This window comes from Ixodes scapularis, unplaced genomic scaffold, assembly GCF_016920785.2.
Source record: "Ixodes scapularis isolate PalLabHiFi unplaced genomic scaffold, ASM1692078v2 PGA_scaffold8__174_contigs__length_109621045, whole genome shotgun sequence".
NCBI classification, from domain to species: Eukaryota; Metazoa; Arthropoda; class Arachnida; order Ixodida; family Ixodidae; genus Ixodes; species Ixodes scapularis.
The window spans coordinates 58,347,809-58,362,106 of NW_024609883.1; the positions used below are offsets into that span (position 1 = coordinate 58,347,809).

Below are 14,298 nucleotides of genomic sequence, written 5' to 3' on the forward strand. Positions count from 1 at the left end.
GGCGGAAGAAGCGGGGATATATTTTCCAGGATTTTCCGCGCCTCTGTTCGCTGACGCTGCTCAGTGCGCTTATATAATTTTAATTCGGCTGCAAAAGCGAAGCAGTCACGACAGGAGCATTTCAAGGGTGAAAGAGACGATTGCGTTAGGAAACCGCGCATGTCGATTTTGAAAGGCTGCATAAACTTCACAGGACTTGCGAGCTTTGCGGAGGGTGATCGTGTTTTAGGCGCCGGCTACGTCATTGCGCGTGGCAAACGATGTTTGAGTGTGATAAAGATATAGCCGAGTTTGTGCTGTGCCTCACCATCAGTGCTCAAAAAAGTGAGCCACGCAGGGTGACTGTCGAGCTCCGGAACAGCAGCAATCACAATATTTATATTTATGTGTGAGAAGCTGGCAACTCACTGCACACCGTTGCGATGTTGGTTCATTGCAACACGTGATCAGCCTGTGCTTTGAATACCGATTGGAAGTTTTAGCATAGCGGGGATTTTTTTCCGCTAAATATAGGGGCAAAATGTTTTTGTTAAATATAACAAGAAAATTTCCCGGTAAATATAGCGGAAGAAGTTTTGCCGCTAAACTTAGCGGAAACATTTCCCCAATAAATTTAGCCCGAAAATTCACCCTGCTAACTTTAGTGGAAAAAATTCCCGACTTAACTTAGCGAAAAAAATTCGCCAATATATTTAACAGAAAATTTCCCCGCTAAGTTTAACGGAAAAACATCCCGGCTAAATTTAGCTGGGGAATGTTTGTTAAATTTAGCGGCTAATTTAGAAAAATTTCCAGCTAAATGGGAAGGCAGGAGGACGGGAGGGTACGGAGGTGGGAGGGTCATACCATCCCCTTCGTATCCTCCCCTCCTCCTAATAGAGAGCTGCGCTCTTATTCGGCATTAGAGAAAATTGTAAACGTATCTAATTTTTATTTATTTTTCTATATACAACGAAATTCGAATATGCAGTATATTACAATTGTGTATGATATTATTCGTAGCTTTGCGACCAGCCTTGGCAAAATCGCTCGTCCTAAGCATTCGCTACGAACGGCGGGCTAACACAGACGCAATTAGAAACGGGGCAAGTATTTGTTTAGTTGTTTTTGTAATTATGTAAAGGCAAGCACGCGTAGTCCGGGTTTTGGAAGTAATAAGAGCAAATTGTCACTCTCCTTGTTACGGCTTTCCAGCGCGTAAAACGCGAACCTATTCCCGTTGTGGGTCGTTCGACTCACCGGTGCACGAGCAGTCCCCTTCTGTTTTCGGCGAAATATACGTTTTGTGGATGGAAAAGGCTTTGCCCTAATAGCATGAGCGTTTTCATCACGCTGAGCACATACTAAGCTGGCGACCGCAGGACTAGATATCCGCCTCGTATCTGATCTACGAAAAGTCCCAAATGAAATGAGACATCCCGGTTCTTTGTGCAGCGCTGTTGCAAAAGGAACACAAACATTTCGACTTGGACGCATTCGATTATTTTTTTTTAACTGCATGATGCACGAACGTGACATCCCGAACCGTGCGGTTACAGTGCTACTAAGGGGGACTGTCCCTTTCGCCGTTTCCACCGCTGTTTTGGCTCCTCGCATGCCTCGTTCGTCCATGAGAGGGCTTAAAGTCACTGGATCTTGAGAAAGTAGCGCTATTGCCTTCCCCACCTGCTAGCCGGACACAAACGGATACTAATATACAGACTACCTAAACCTCGAAAGGCGATTGGCTCATCTGTCTTTGTTGCCATAGAAACCGCCATGGCAATCCAATCAAATCTTCGAAGATTCCAGAGGGTCGTTCTAAACCTATCGCGCAAAGATCACCATGGAGCATCATCGTATTGGAAGCGTTGCTTACTAATATAAGCGTCTTTGGCACTGTGTATGCCGCCAACTCATCAATCATGCCCATCTCCACGGATCTCCTACAATTATGTTGTTCTAGCGTCTTTAAAAACGGTAAATTTATTTTTCAGCGCATGTAAGCACCCACACAGCATGTGGTGGTGGTACGAAGATGTAGGCTTGTTTCGCCGGTGTGTAAATAGCAAAATCTCGGTATACAAGAAACATCTCTATAAAGGTACCCATCACGAGCGGATTTAGATCGGCTTACCAAGAACGGAGGTGTCAAGAAGAAATTGCTCATTTCACGGACCAAGATGGCGACCATACGTGGAGCTTGGCGCTATCTTTCCCAGGATTCAGTGACTTTAGAGAGAGCGAGCGGCGGGGTGGGGTTGCACATATGTTAATCCCATTTTGTGTAGATTTGTGACTTGGACAATCAACTAAAATATTGCGGCGCTCAAACTCATTCCAGTGTTGAACACAAGGAGTACGGGAGAAGAGGCGACACCCTTAGTGGTTGAAGGCACCAGCTACGCCTTGTTGGCTTTCCTTGAGCATAACGACTTGGAATCGAGTAGCAGCATAGTCAACTGGTTGAACACGCACCGTTCAGCCTCAGGATCTTTCGTGTCTACGCAGGTAAGAGACAACTTAACGATACTGTGATTAGCAGTCATTTCGAATATGTGATGTATTCAACCTATTTATATCCGCTTCAGAAGGGCGCCGTTATGAAGTTGAAATATCAAGCCACGTCGGTGTTGTAGAACAGCGTAACTTATATAAGGCGTTTTCAGGCAACAAAGATTACAAAAACTTCGTGAAAGCTATTACAATGAGGTGTGTGCAGGCGAGTTATCCTGCCAGGGGAACATAATGTCGGAGGCAAATAATCACCATAATTAGAATAAATGACATAATGTTAATTAAGTTTATAGTTAGTGAAGATAAACATACGGTTTCAATCAGAAACTTCCTGAGCGTCATTGAAGTCCGCGAAACAATACATTTTATAGACTTGAACCGTGTGGGCAGTGCGGCGGTGCGCTACAGATGCCATGCATGCAGCAGGCGCAAGACTGATGGTGCGAACACGAGGTTGATGAGATTATCATCCGCGTTTAAGAAACGGTAGGTATGTGCTGTTACACGAGTGACAACTGTAGCGCGTCACTGCCCTTCTCACGCGCTTCAAATTTTCTGATATGTACTGATTTAGCGCTTCTCGATCACGCATAGCATGTTTATAATTACAACCATATTTGGACAGCTGAAAAGTTGATAAACAATTTTTATTAATTAGCCAACCTGTCGAGGCGGTTAGCCTTCTAAACTGAGTCCACCTGGCAGTTTGGCTCACCTGCACAACCTGCCTTCACGTAGCGTTCACGACATTTCCTAGACATATTTCCCCCCCCCCCCCCTCCAAAAAGAAGAGAAACCAAACACACGATATTTAAGGACATTACATGAGAATTAAGATATTAAAACTTGTTTATGTCCATATGAATAGAAAAACTACGGGAAAAATGATAAAGTTGACAGCCTGTCATTATGTGAGTGGTTAGACTACCGAAAATATCATATATTAATCTTGAGGCATGTTATATATTTTTTTTTTAAAACTAATGCAGCGAATTTCGCTCAACTTTCGGTTGCAGGACACGGTGGTGGCCCTGCAAGCACTCACGGAGTTCGCCCTCAAAGCTCGAGAGAGCTACTTGGATCTTATGTGCAACGTCACTCTGAGCAACCAACGCAATTTTAAAAAGAGCATCCGGCTAAAGCGAGAAAACGCAGCCATTCTTCAGCAACTGGATGTAAGCTGATTTTAAACTTTGTAACTATAGGCATTTTTCAACACGTGAAGCACCGATCCCCAGAAGTTACTCAATACTTTTTTTCGTTCAAAATATACTATTCTCAGGGATAAATGAAATGTTCTAATATTTTCATGAGTCACCCGCTAAATACTCGTGTTTTCATTTCAGATTCCTGATGTAAGCGGTAAGATGTTTGTAAGTGCAAGTGGCACCGGCAGTGGCTTGCTCTCTGTCAAGATCAAGTACAATGTCTTAGTTCCTCCCGAAGCTTTGTGTAAGGTAGGCAATTGTTTATAATATGAATTGTCATTGAATATTTTTTGAAGAACCCAAGCACTATATTTGCATCAAAATGTATTCATAGAAACGTCTAACGTGCAGCGAGCTCAGTATTTGTATTTAATTTTCGCGTACCACCTAATTTCTATTCCGTGATCGAAAAATAAAACAAAAGAAATGGAACATAGCTCTGCCTTTTTTTGACTCGCCACAAATGAAGAAGGTCACGTGTGAAATCCGAGGTTTCTGTTGTTCCCGAATAGGTCACAAAGTCTACAAAGTGACGCGTTTTATTTTAAAGGATAACTCGACAGCAAAAAAATAAAAAACGCGTGAAAAACGACAGTTAGCTCTAAGCGTGCAAGCTAATCCCTCTGAACATGTTAGAATAAAATAAATATATATGTATACATGTGAACTTAGCACAGGGTTATAGATTAAAGAAGTTCATTTACGTTCTTTTTTTTTAAATTGTCTCTGGGGGTTTAAAAGAAAATGAAGGATACCTTAAACATTTACAATCATTACGGCTAAACTACTCGATGCATCAACTTTCCTTAAATTTGTGTTACACCACAGTATCTGAAAGAAAGACAAAATTTAAAATGTTAGCTCTTAGAAAAATGTTTATCTAGTATATCCGCCATTTTTACGCCAAAATTTGAAGTATTTATGCCGTATCAATAAAGGTTATGATGTTTTAACATAAATTTGAAGAAAAAGTGAACGCGCTGTAGTCTGACCTCGACCCTACCTTAAAATGTTAGAAATTGCGTGTATTTCTTAATTTTAATGCAGTAGCCCTAGTGCATTTTTGCATGCTATTCAACGTTGTTCCTTCACTTTTTTTCAGTTCAATATAACAGTCAAAGCCGAAGTACATATCGAAAGAAAAAAGAGTGTTAAGAGCCTAGATTTTCCACCAGACCTTCTTGATGAACTGCTTGGTCCAGAGCCGAATAGGAGTGAGTATGGTGCCGGTTCTCTATACATTTTTTTTAAGTCTACATTATTAGCTTGAATGATGACATGAGACGGACATCAGTCTGTGGGGTGAAATAATAAAAAAAAGGGAACGTCCAAGCAACTCATAATTGGGAATCTTAAGTTTCGATGCCTACTCGGCTCATTTTCGGGGTGAATGTGGCGATGGCCGCTGAGGAGCAGTGCTTCCGCTTTCGTCACATTTTACGGTGCTTTGATTTTTGAGTTGGTGACGTTTCTATGTCCGTGGACGTGCGAGGCTGGTTAACTGCCGGGAGTCATATCTATGTTTTCAGGCGTAGTTTGTATTTCACACGACTCCGAGGAAAGTCGCTGTCGGTGGTTGGTTTCAACGACGAGAATGCGGCTGTTCTTAAGGTCAACGGAATTGTCTTCGGCGTCGCAGTGTCCAGCAACCGCGTTGCACTGTGGTCGAACTTGCGAACGCCGTTCTGCTGTTGGCGGTCCCTCTCCCGAAAGCTGTTGGTTTCGCCGTCTATGCGGCTGGACCATCCGTGCATGGAATCCTACAAACGAATCCTCGCGCTCTTTCTCACGGGGCGATCTATTTGCTCGTGGCATAAGCCGTCACAGTGTTGATATTGGCTTGTTGGCCATTTGAATCGCCTCTCTAGCTAGTAGACGTGTCAGCGCTTCGTTTGTTCCTGGTATATAGGTAACGATGATGCGCGTGGTTGACTGGGACTGCGTCCTTTGCCGGTGGCTGTAAGTGCTCATGGTTTTTGTTCTTACGACGGGCAGTGAGGTGGATAGAACCTTTCGTGTGCCCGTTCTTATTGAGTTTATAAGAAAGACGGTTTTATATTTTCTTTTGTCAGCCTCATTCGAGCAAATAGTGTTTGATGTGGACAAGAGCGTTCAGAATATTGACGCTTTTGACTGGTAGGATTGTTGGAGCCCAACTGAAGGTGGCACCCGGCGTGCGTCGGCTTTCTCCATACAAAGGATGTCGGCTCTTCTTTTTGTATCTTTATCAGCACATCGGGGAAAGTTAAGGTGTTTTGCTTTCCGCGTTCTACAGTAAATTGAATGGCTGGCTGAATGAAGTTGAGGCGCGTAAGAACGTATTCATTTTAGATGTTTTTAGAACAAAGAAACAGTCACCTCTTAAAACCAGCCACCTACAGCGAATTTTCTTTGAGTTGTGGTGCATGCAAACTACTCTAGAATACATATATTGGTATATGACCGCTTTATACTCTGGCTATGTCTATAGGCTTCGAAGCATCACCAACTGAAAAATGAAATGCACCACCATAAAAGAAGACGGCAACGAAAACACTTCTCATCGGTCATCGGCAGACACATTAAAAAGGAGCCGAGAATATATCGAAACGTAGGATTTCCGACTAACAATTGGTTGGATGTCCCAATTTTTAGTTATACTTATTTTTGATTAATATTACAAAGTTTTTTTTTAAATAGTTCCAGCGTGTACGGCATCAGCATGTTATACAAAAATATCATAAGAGCTTTTTCGCACAATATTGAATTTTTTTTCAAGGGTTTGAACGTTGGAGCAAAATAAATATTAATTTGACATATGCAAAATTTCTTAATTATTAATGAGCAGCTACTGTAGCTGAACTGTAAGTTGGTATTCAATGAACTGTTTAGTGTTGTAAATTTCATAAATCTTTTTTTTTTTTCATCCAGTAATGTATTTTTTTTTCGAAATTACCCACTAAAACAAAAACAGAATCGGACAGTTAGCAGAACTAGAGTTTGATCGTTTGCCACTGGAAAAAAGTCGATACAAAGTGTGCAATCCAATATAACTAAACTGTCAGGAGTAGGATATAATTACAGCCAGCAGAGCACGAGGAGTGTATGTTACAGTAGTTTCTAAAGTAATCATCAAGTTTACCATACCGTAAATTAAATGAAGTCGCAGCAATAGAGATGCTCCGTTTTTGTATAATGGGCTCAAGGAGTGCCAGATGCACTTTCCTGTAGCTCTGAATTTTCGCTGTCAGCGGATTTCGTGTAAGCTCTAGAAGTAGTGTTGACCCGCCTCTGTTTTAAATGTGAGAACTTGCAGATGGCTTTATGATTAAATTAAGTGAAACCTCTGCTTACGTTTCAGAGCGGCGATCACCCTGGTTTTTCGGAGCAAGAGGTACGGTTCATTTAAAAAGAAAACAAAATATCGATACATATTTGTGTCACATAAAAATGTGTCAAATTTGTGCCCTTGAGAGCATGCCATTTTTAGAGTTGCGCCACTGAAAGTAGTTCTCTTCATTTGTAAGTTTCACTAGGGTATGAATGTCAGAGTAGTGTAATCCCCTTTTCAGGGATATTATTATTTACCGATGTCGTTTCCAACCCGCTTCTAAATTAATTATATGTCTCATATTTATCTAATGAAATTAACTTATCTAAACATTTTATGTCATTGTCAGGATCTGACATAAAAAAAGAACAGGTTTACAATAGGAGAACGCTGACCTTGCAACAAACATATTTTAGATATATCTACCATGCATTTATAGAATTTCGGAATGGTAGCGTTAACCTAAATTAGACTACTGAAATAATACAGATTGTTTTGTTTAGGCTGAACAGATCTGTTTAAAAAACCGTGAAAGCTCCACTAGTGCGGTTGGTGCGGGTGAGTTACACGGCCAGAAGAACACAGTCTAGGCCGGTAATCGTAATGACCAGTCAGTTTAGGTAAAATCGTTCATTAACTGTTTTATTAGTAAAAATGGACATGAGGTTCCAATTAGAAACATGCTGAGCGTCATTAAATACCACTTATCCAGGAGTTTTTATAAAGACTTTGACTGCGTTACAATCGCAGTTGTGCGCTAAAGTTACCATTCGTGCCACAGGAGCAATGCTATCAGTGCGATAACGCGCTCGCTCGATTTTTCAGTTTCTTACCATGTTGCTCTAGTGGTACCTTTAGCGCACTAGTACGCATGCCACACGGAAGCAATATTCTTAAAATGATTTATTTAGTCCTTTTCAATAACGCTCAGCAAGTTTCTAATTGAAACCATATTTATATCTTTCCTAATTAAAAAAAATGTTTAATAAAGTTGGCTTTGTTAGCCCACTGACTGACGATTAGCTCCTTGTGCTATTTCCCGTTGGCCGTATGACGCCCCTGCAGAAACGTCTTCATTAGACAAATCTGTTCAGCTTAGAAAAACACCCTGCAAAGAAACTAGCTTAGTTGTAATAACGGAGAATAACAAGTAATTTGAATATCGTGAGTCTGAAAGTGTTTGCTTTACTTTCCAATATAAACCTCAGCTAGAATGTTACTTTTTGTACCGGTTAATAAGATAATATCTTCTCGTGACTAGAGTTCAGCAGATCAAAGAAAAACCCTGTTTCGGGGATAGAACAAGTGACCTATACAATAAGTAGAGGTGAACCTCGCACAAGTTTTGTATCTAGCTGTGGTGATGGTGCACAAGTGTAGTAGAGATGACGTTTTCTTTCTAGAAACAAAATCGAAAATCGAACTTTTGCTATGAGCCGACTTTAACCTCTGCTTAATATTTTTCAAACCAGTGATCGGTGTCTGGGACTCATGTGGCATTTCCTACAGTGAAATAATCCTACAGTGAAATAATTGTAATTCAATATATTTTTATTTGTTTACGGATAAGGTAATTTATCTAAAAAAATGCCACACGCGCGCATGGCAGTATTTTTTGGTTTGTTGAATATTAGGACAAGGTTGTCGTTGGCACATTAAAATATAACGTTTTTCGGTTTTATTCTTTAGCTGGGTCACGTGCCTTCCTCAATTTTTCGCATCCTATCACCACAGATTCCGTTAAATTCACATGCAACTGCAGCTCTCTGCGGTGCGTAATCTCTGCAGGTTGAAATAAGAGGGTTTGAATTTCTCTATGGGAACCTGCCATTAGGAACAGGTTCCTGTGAGTCTTGGGTCGACTGAAAAATATGCGAGCGAATTGTTAAACCTGTGTTTGTTTTTCCCAATGGTTTAGAATCCAGAATGTCATCACTTGCGGGTTCATTCAACGGTGATCCACGTGATCGTGGATCGATAGGTAAGTAGATTTAAATTAACTTAGCGTGAAAGTAATGTGTACGATTTTATGTCTTTGAAAAGCATTGCTCCAAATTTATTTGATAACCGTTCGGTTTGCCGTATTTCTTGTTGTTCAGATGCACACACGCATTTTTTTAAATATACTGTGACAAACTTTAGAAGCCTGTTCAGTGTTTGTAAAGAAGATTTGTTTCTGTTACAGATCCAACCCCTGACACATCTGTCAATTTGGACAGGACACCACAAAAGAGCAAGTTGCTATACGACATTGAAGTTTGCTCACGGTATGCGAAATTGCACAGTCGCACCCCCCATATTGGTTAAAGATTTGAAACATATAAAATTGTTTGGTAGTGGTGGAATGCCAAAATGAAACCCGTCTTTTTGAGAAAACTGACGGACTGCTATATATATATTTTTAATTTGCTGACTCTCTAGCATATTATATTTATAATTTTAAATTCAAAGTGCCATGACAACGTTGATGTTCTGGAAAAATAATTAAGGTCGGTAACATTTATTTTAATTTTAATTGAGACGTCTTTCAGGAATAAAACATTCAATACATATTATAAAATAATGTACTTGAACCCCTTGGGGCGTAAATTTATAAAAAAAAATATATTTCTACAAAACATAATTCCACATATTATTATTTAGGCAGCCAGAACTTTCTTTTTCCATCATGCAGTGACCCAGCTTGAGTTTAGATATTGCTGTTCAAATGCCGTTTGTCATGTATGCATTGACTAGCAAATTTCTTGTTCTTAGGTATCTTGGGGGCTCCGAGTCAAACATGGCAGTCATTGAGGTTGGAATTTTCAGTGGCTTTGTGCCCGTCGAAAAAGACCTGAAAGAGGTAAGCCATTTCTATTCAACACAAGGCAACCCTGTTTTAAGTAAAATCAGCTTATCAATTTAAATGGCACATAGAGTAAAGGTTTTTAAATGATAAATAATCATCCAATTATAATATGAATTTTTACAAGTGTTTTTTCCTGAATTCGCAAAGGAGTCAACTATCGCATTCTCATTGCAGGAGACAGCCAGAAACGAATTACTTGCCAAATATGAAATTACTGAGAAAAACGTTATCCTCTATTTCGACAAGGTGAGACTCGGCGAAGACCTAATAATATTGTTACGCTTTACTTCTATCTCATATAAACCCTGCAGATTTGTACCGTGGTTTATAAAAAAAAACTTCTAGGGCATACTAGCGATAAGTGGTTATTTCGCAGTTTAAATTAGAAGGGACATGCATAAACAGTGAATGTTGAACTGCACGTCTCTTTTATAAACTGCTTATTGCTAATTACTTCACGAGTAGGTTGTATCATAGAAATAACTTGTATCCCACTTGTTCTCACACTTCAAGTAGCACAGGTCCACTACATTTGGGTGTTTTCAAGATTATATGAAAATGCCAAATTTTCTAATAAGTAACAAAATTAAGATATCACTTTCCACGTTAAACGTTACAAATTGCGGCACATTGCTTGATGCCAAGCAATGTTCCGTAACTTGCTGTGTATATTCAGTAAGACAATTATACCGTAATTACTGAGATCAAAACAATTACGGAATTAAAGCTTTTCGTTGAAACATTAATTACATAATATCGTATATTTCTTAGATCCCCGCAGAGGTGCCGACCTGTGTTAAATTCAGAGCTGAGCGGGAACATGTTGTGCACAATGTTCAGTCAGCCGTCGTTAAGGTTTACGACTACTATAACCCAAGTGAGTATAGATCTTTTCTCTTTAGCTTCGGTCCTCGCTCTAGTTTAATTCTAATTCTTTCCCGTTATGTTATATTAAAAAAAAATTATTAATATAAACTAGGTCCCATAATACTATATAATATAGCTATCTGACATATTTTATGCATAGTTATCAGTGAGAAACAAACAGTACCTTTTGATTTTTGGCCCAGGTTGCCTTCCGTACTTTGCCTGGGCGGTGGCGCATGAAAGGAATTGTTTTCATGCTCGTGGTAGCAACAACTTGTCAGGGATAAACAGTTTGGTTTCATGTTCACAGTCGACAGTATTCTTGATGTTTCATGCGTACAATACTGGCTGGGGAGACGGAAGGCTGTATTCCATTTCTTACAATTGAAAAAAAATTTAAATATTTTAATACACGTTTTTTTTACTATAATTATGACAGGGTTATATTGTTGTATACGAAATTTTAACTCGCAATGTGTTGAAAGGCTGGGATCTCTAGAGAAAGTGTGACGTGACGAGGAGAAAAACCTTGAAAGAACGCTGTCACAAAAAAACGATATAAAAAGCCGTCACAAAAAACAACAAAAAACATAACACGTTGTCTAGTTTTAGTAAACCTTCACTGGCTAAATCTAGCAGATGAAAATCCGCTAAACGTTGCAGATAATAGCGTGACTCCCAAGCTCCCCCAACCATAAATATAAACACTCAGCTTAGCTCCAAAACACGGTGCAGAGTGTCTGTGCCTCTGGGCTTTATCCCTATTCCTAAAGGACACACGCAAAGGACAATTTTTTTTCTTTCTAACAGCTTAGATGGAAAAAGGATGCCGTAAAAAGATTTTACAACGAATAAAAAAAATTAGAGCTATATTGACGCCGCTATACGAATTTGTCGTTGGCGCCCGCGGGCGCCGCGGAAAAGAGGCCCTTATTTATCACGTGACTGGTACTAATTAGTCACGTGGTGCTTGCGCTCTTTCGGAAGCTTCGTATGGCGTCTAAAAGCAACTTATTCATATTTGTTTGAAGTATAACAAAGAAACTTAGATGAATAAGTAACTTTTAGAGCCGAAAGGAAACTCCTGAAAAAGCGCAAAGAGACGTTATAGACCTGTGCGGTGGTGAGATGGCGGCGGCGGCGCCCCGAAGCAGACGAACTTGTGCGGCGGCGGCGACGGCGGCGTGGAGAAACGCGTTGAAGCGGCGTCGCACAACACTCAGCATGCGGTGGCGGCGTGACTTTGCGGTGGCGGCACACAGGCCTACATCGGGACCAGCATTATTTTTTCTTCGTTGTAAATTTGTTTTATAATATTCTTTTTCTATCTAGCCTGTTTAAAAAAAGATTTTTTTTCCCTTTGCATGTGCCCTTTAAAGGGACACCGCAAGGAAAAAAAATAGTCCTTTTTTAAACGCCAGAGATGGGACACGAAATTTTTAAAATATGTTCTCTACGTATTTTTTTTTTTCTTTTCGCACAATATTTACCTTGTCATACGCACCTTGGATTGAGGTCACAGCCAGCTCTAAGCCTCGCCGAGAGATTTGTGGCCCCGCCCACTACTAAGTGTTGTCTGCTTGACCGAACAGGCTAACAAGCGTAGTATCTCCGTTTCGCATCATCCGGTGTTTTTAGTCTGGAAGTCTAACACCGCCTGCTAATCGTGGGAGCAGACGAGCGGCAGCCTCAGGCATCGTCTGCAGTTTCACCGCCGTCTGTAGCTGTCTGCAATGCCGTGAGAGGATGACACGAAAGCTGCGCATCGGGTCCGTTTTCGTCGCCGTCCACCCGCTATTCCTTACCCGTCTAAGAACTTTTGCAACGCTCGGAAGACGCGACCATGAAAACGGCGTCCTAGCGTTCCATCATGCACGAGCCACGGTCGTATACAAGCGTCTGTCAGCGTCTGTTGATGCGCTTAATAAGCCACCGAGAGAACTAAAAGAAGTCAACAAAATAAATACACAGTCTTTCTAACTTTACAGTGCTTGTTATTTTTATTTTTATTTTTTTGGCATGGCATTTGAAGCAAGGTGGATGAGCGTCATGGGCGCACAATTCAAACGCGACGTAAAACTATTCGCTTTGGTAGGCCAAGTGCACTGCAAAACTTGAAAGCCTTTCGAGCCTCGTTGACGGGAACACACCTAGACAAACTTGATGCGAGCCGAACGCCCGATTGCCTCCAGCCAAATGATTCGCAAATTCTTACCTGTGTCGGTATATTTTCAATCACGACGTTTGCACAAATCCCTGAGCAGCGGGGTCGCTTTTACGGGTACCAACATGTCTATTCAGAACCAACACACGCGAAGAAAGAAATCAAACCAGATCAATCAAAAGTTTTGATCTCGAACACTAGGATTAGGCCAGTCCCGCTACGGGAACCAGCATCCGCTCAGCGCTTCTGAAGGCGCCTACTTGCGGCAGTTGTTTGTTGCAAACTACGTCAGTTATGGAGATCTTCCTCTTAACACCTCTGTGAGCTGAAAACCACTCGCACTCATAGAAAATAAAGGGCTGGACTAGCTTCGCTCGTAAAACACTCCGCATACGCCGGCAGCTATGTTTGCTACCATTTCAAGCCAAAGCGGGAAGAAGCAATCTTACAATACCTTTGAACACAACGTTACTCTATCTTCATCATTTGCTTCTCAAACATAAAAAAAATCAATAATTGATTGAAATACTATTACGGCACGGAGATACACATTTAGAACCAACCTTTCACTCGTGAACCATCACTGCAGTGAATGAGAAATGTAACACATTGCAAGCACGGGGCGGGGCTCAGCGGGCTGGGACCTTCACGTTCTGGACCCAAATTGCGCCTAACGGCGTAAATATTGCGCAAACTGATTCTTGTTTTTTTTTTAATCTGCCAGTCCATCTATTCCCTTTAAAAAAAAGCTTTCCCTTGGAGTGCTCTATTAAGACGCAATTTTAAAATAGGGTGAGCGTTAAGGTAAGCAATTACAAATATACTTTGTTCTTTGCTTCACAGTGCATTCATGCACCCAGTTCTACGGTCCAGGCTCAACCAGTCCTCTGCTGAAACTTATTTGCGAAGACAACCAGTGCCAATGTGCAGAAGGTACGTGAAAACATCGAGATACATAATGCTTAAGGAAAGTATACGTCTCAAAGTTCCCGTCGCCCCATGCGGAGATCAAGTCGTTTGCTTCAAGTGATCAGGAGTTGCGTTAAATTCAGAGGACCGCCGAGCACCTGAAAGCAAGCTGCCTTGAGGTCTATTCCATATCCTTCAATCGGAACCAATCAGAGCTCGTCGTTCTGACGTCACCCCAACCCCTGCAAAAAGAAGCAGACGAACTTGCCTCCGCAAACTCCGTTTCACTTAAGTTCGACTGCAGTCGACGCAACGATCGGGTGGCGCGAACTAAGCAGCGCCTAAACTGCAGCGTCATGATGGTGCTCGTCATTTAGGCATTCACTATCGCCTGAGTGGTTTAGCCCGTGATAAAAAAGAACGCTCAAAGATGGCGACTGCTGTGACGTTGCAGGCTTGATGCTACATGAGTGGCTCCATCGGATCCTAGCATTTG

At 41.1% G+C, this 14,298-nt stretch overlaps 1 protein-coding gene across 1 annotated transcript in view; it reads left to right on the top strand.

The window, feature by feature from the left end:
• LOC8039362 (complement C3) overlaps window positions 1-14,298 on the top strand; it is an 88,748-nt gene that overhangs the window by 55,279 nt on the left and 19,171 nt on the right. Inside the window, exons 28-38 of the mRNA XM_040210681.3 lie at window positions 2,324-2,490; window positions 3,513-3,671; window positions 3,843-3,953; window positions 4,807-4,918; window positions 7,045-7,077; window positions 8,933-8,995; window positions 9,200-9,281; window positions 9,769-9,856; window positions 10,037-10,108; window positions 10,634-10,739; window positions 13,737-13,826. Of these exons, the coding sequence (XP_040066615.1) occupies window positions 2,324-2,490; window positions 3,513-3,671; window positions 3,843-3,953; window positions 4,807-4,918; window positions 7,045-7,077; window positions 8,933-8,995; window positions 9,200-9,281; window positions 9,769-9,856; window positions 10,037-10,108; window positions 10,634-10,739; window positions 13,737-13,826 (1,083 nt within the window). The remainder of the gene's footprint in view (window positions 1-2,323; window positions 2,491-3,512; window positions 3,672-3,842; window positions 3,954-4,806; window positions 4,919-7,044; window positions 7,078-8,932; window positions 8,996-9,199; window positions 9,282-9,768; window positions 9,857-10,036; window positions 10,109-10,633; window positions 10,740-13,736; window positions 13,827-14,298) is intronic.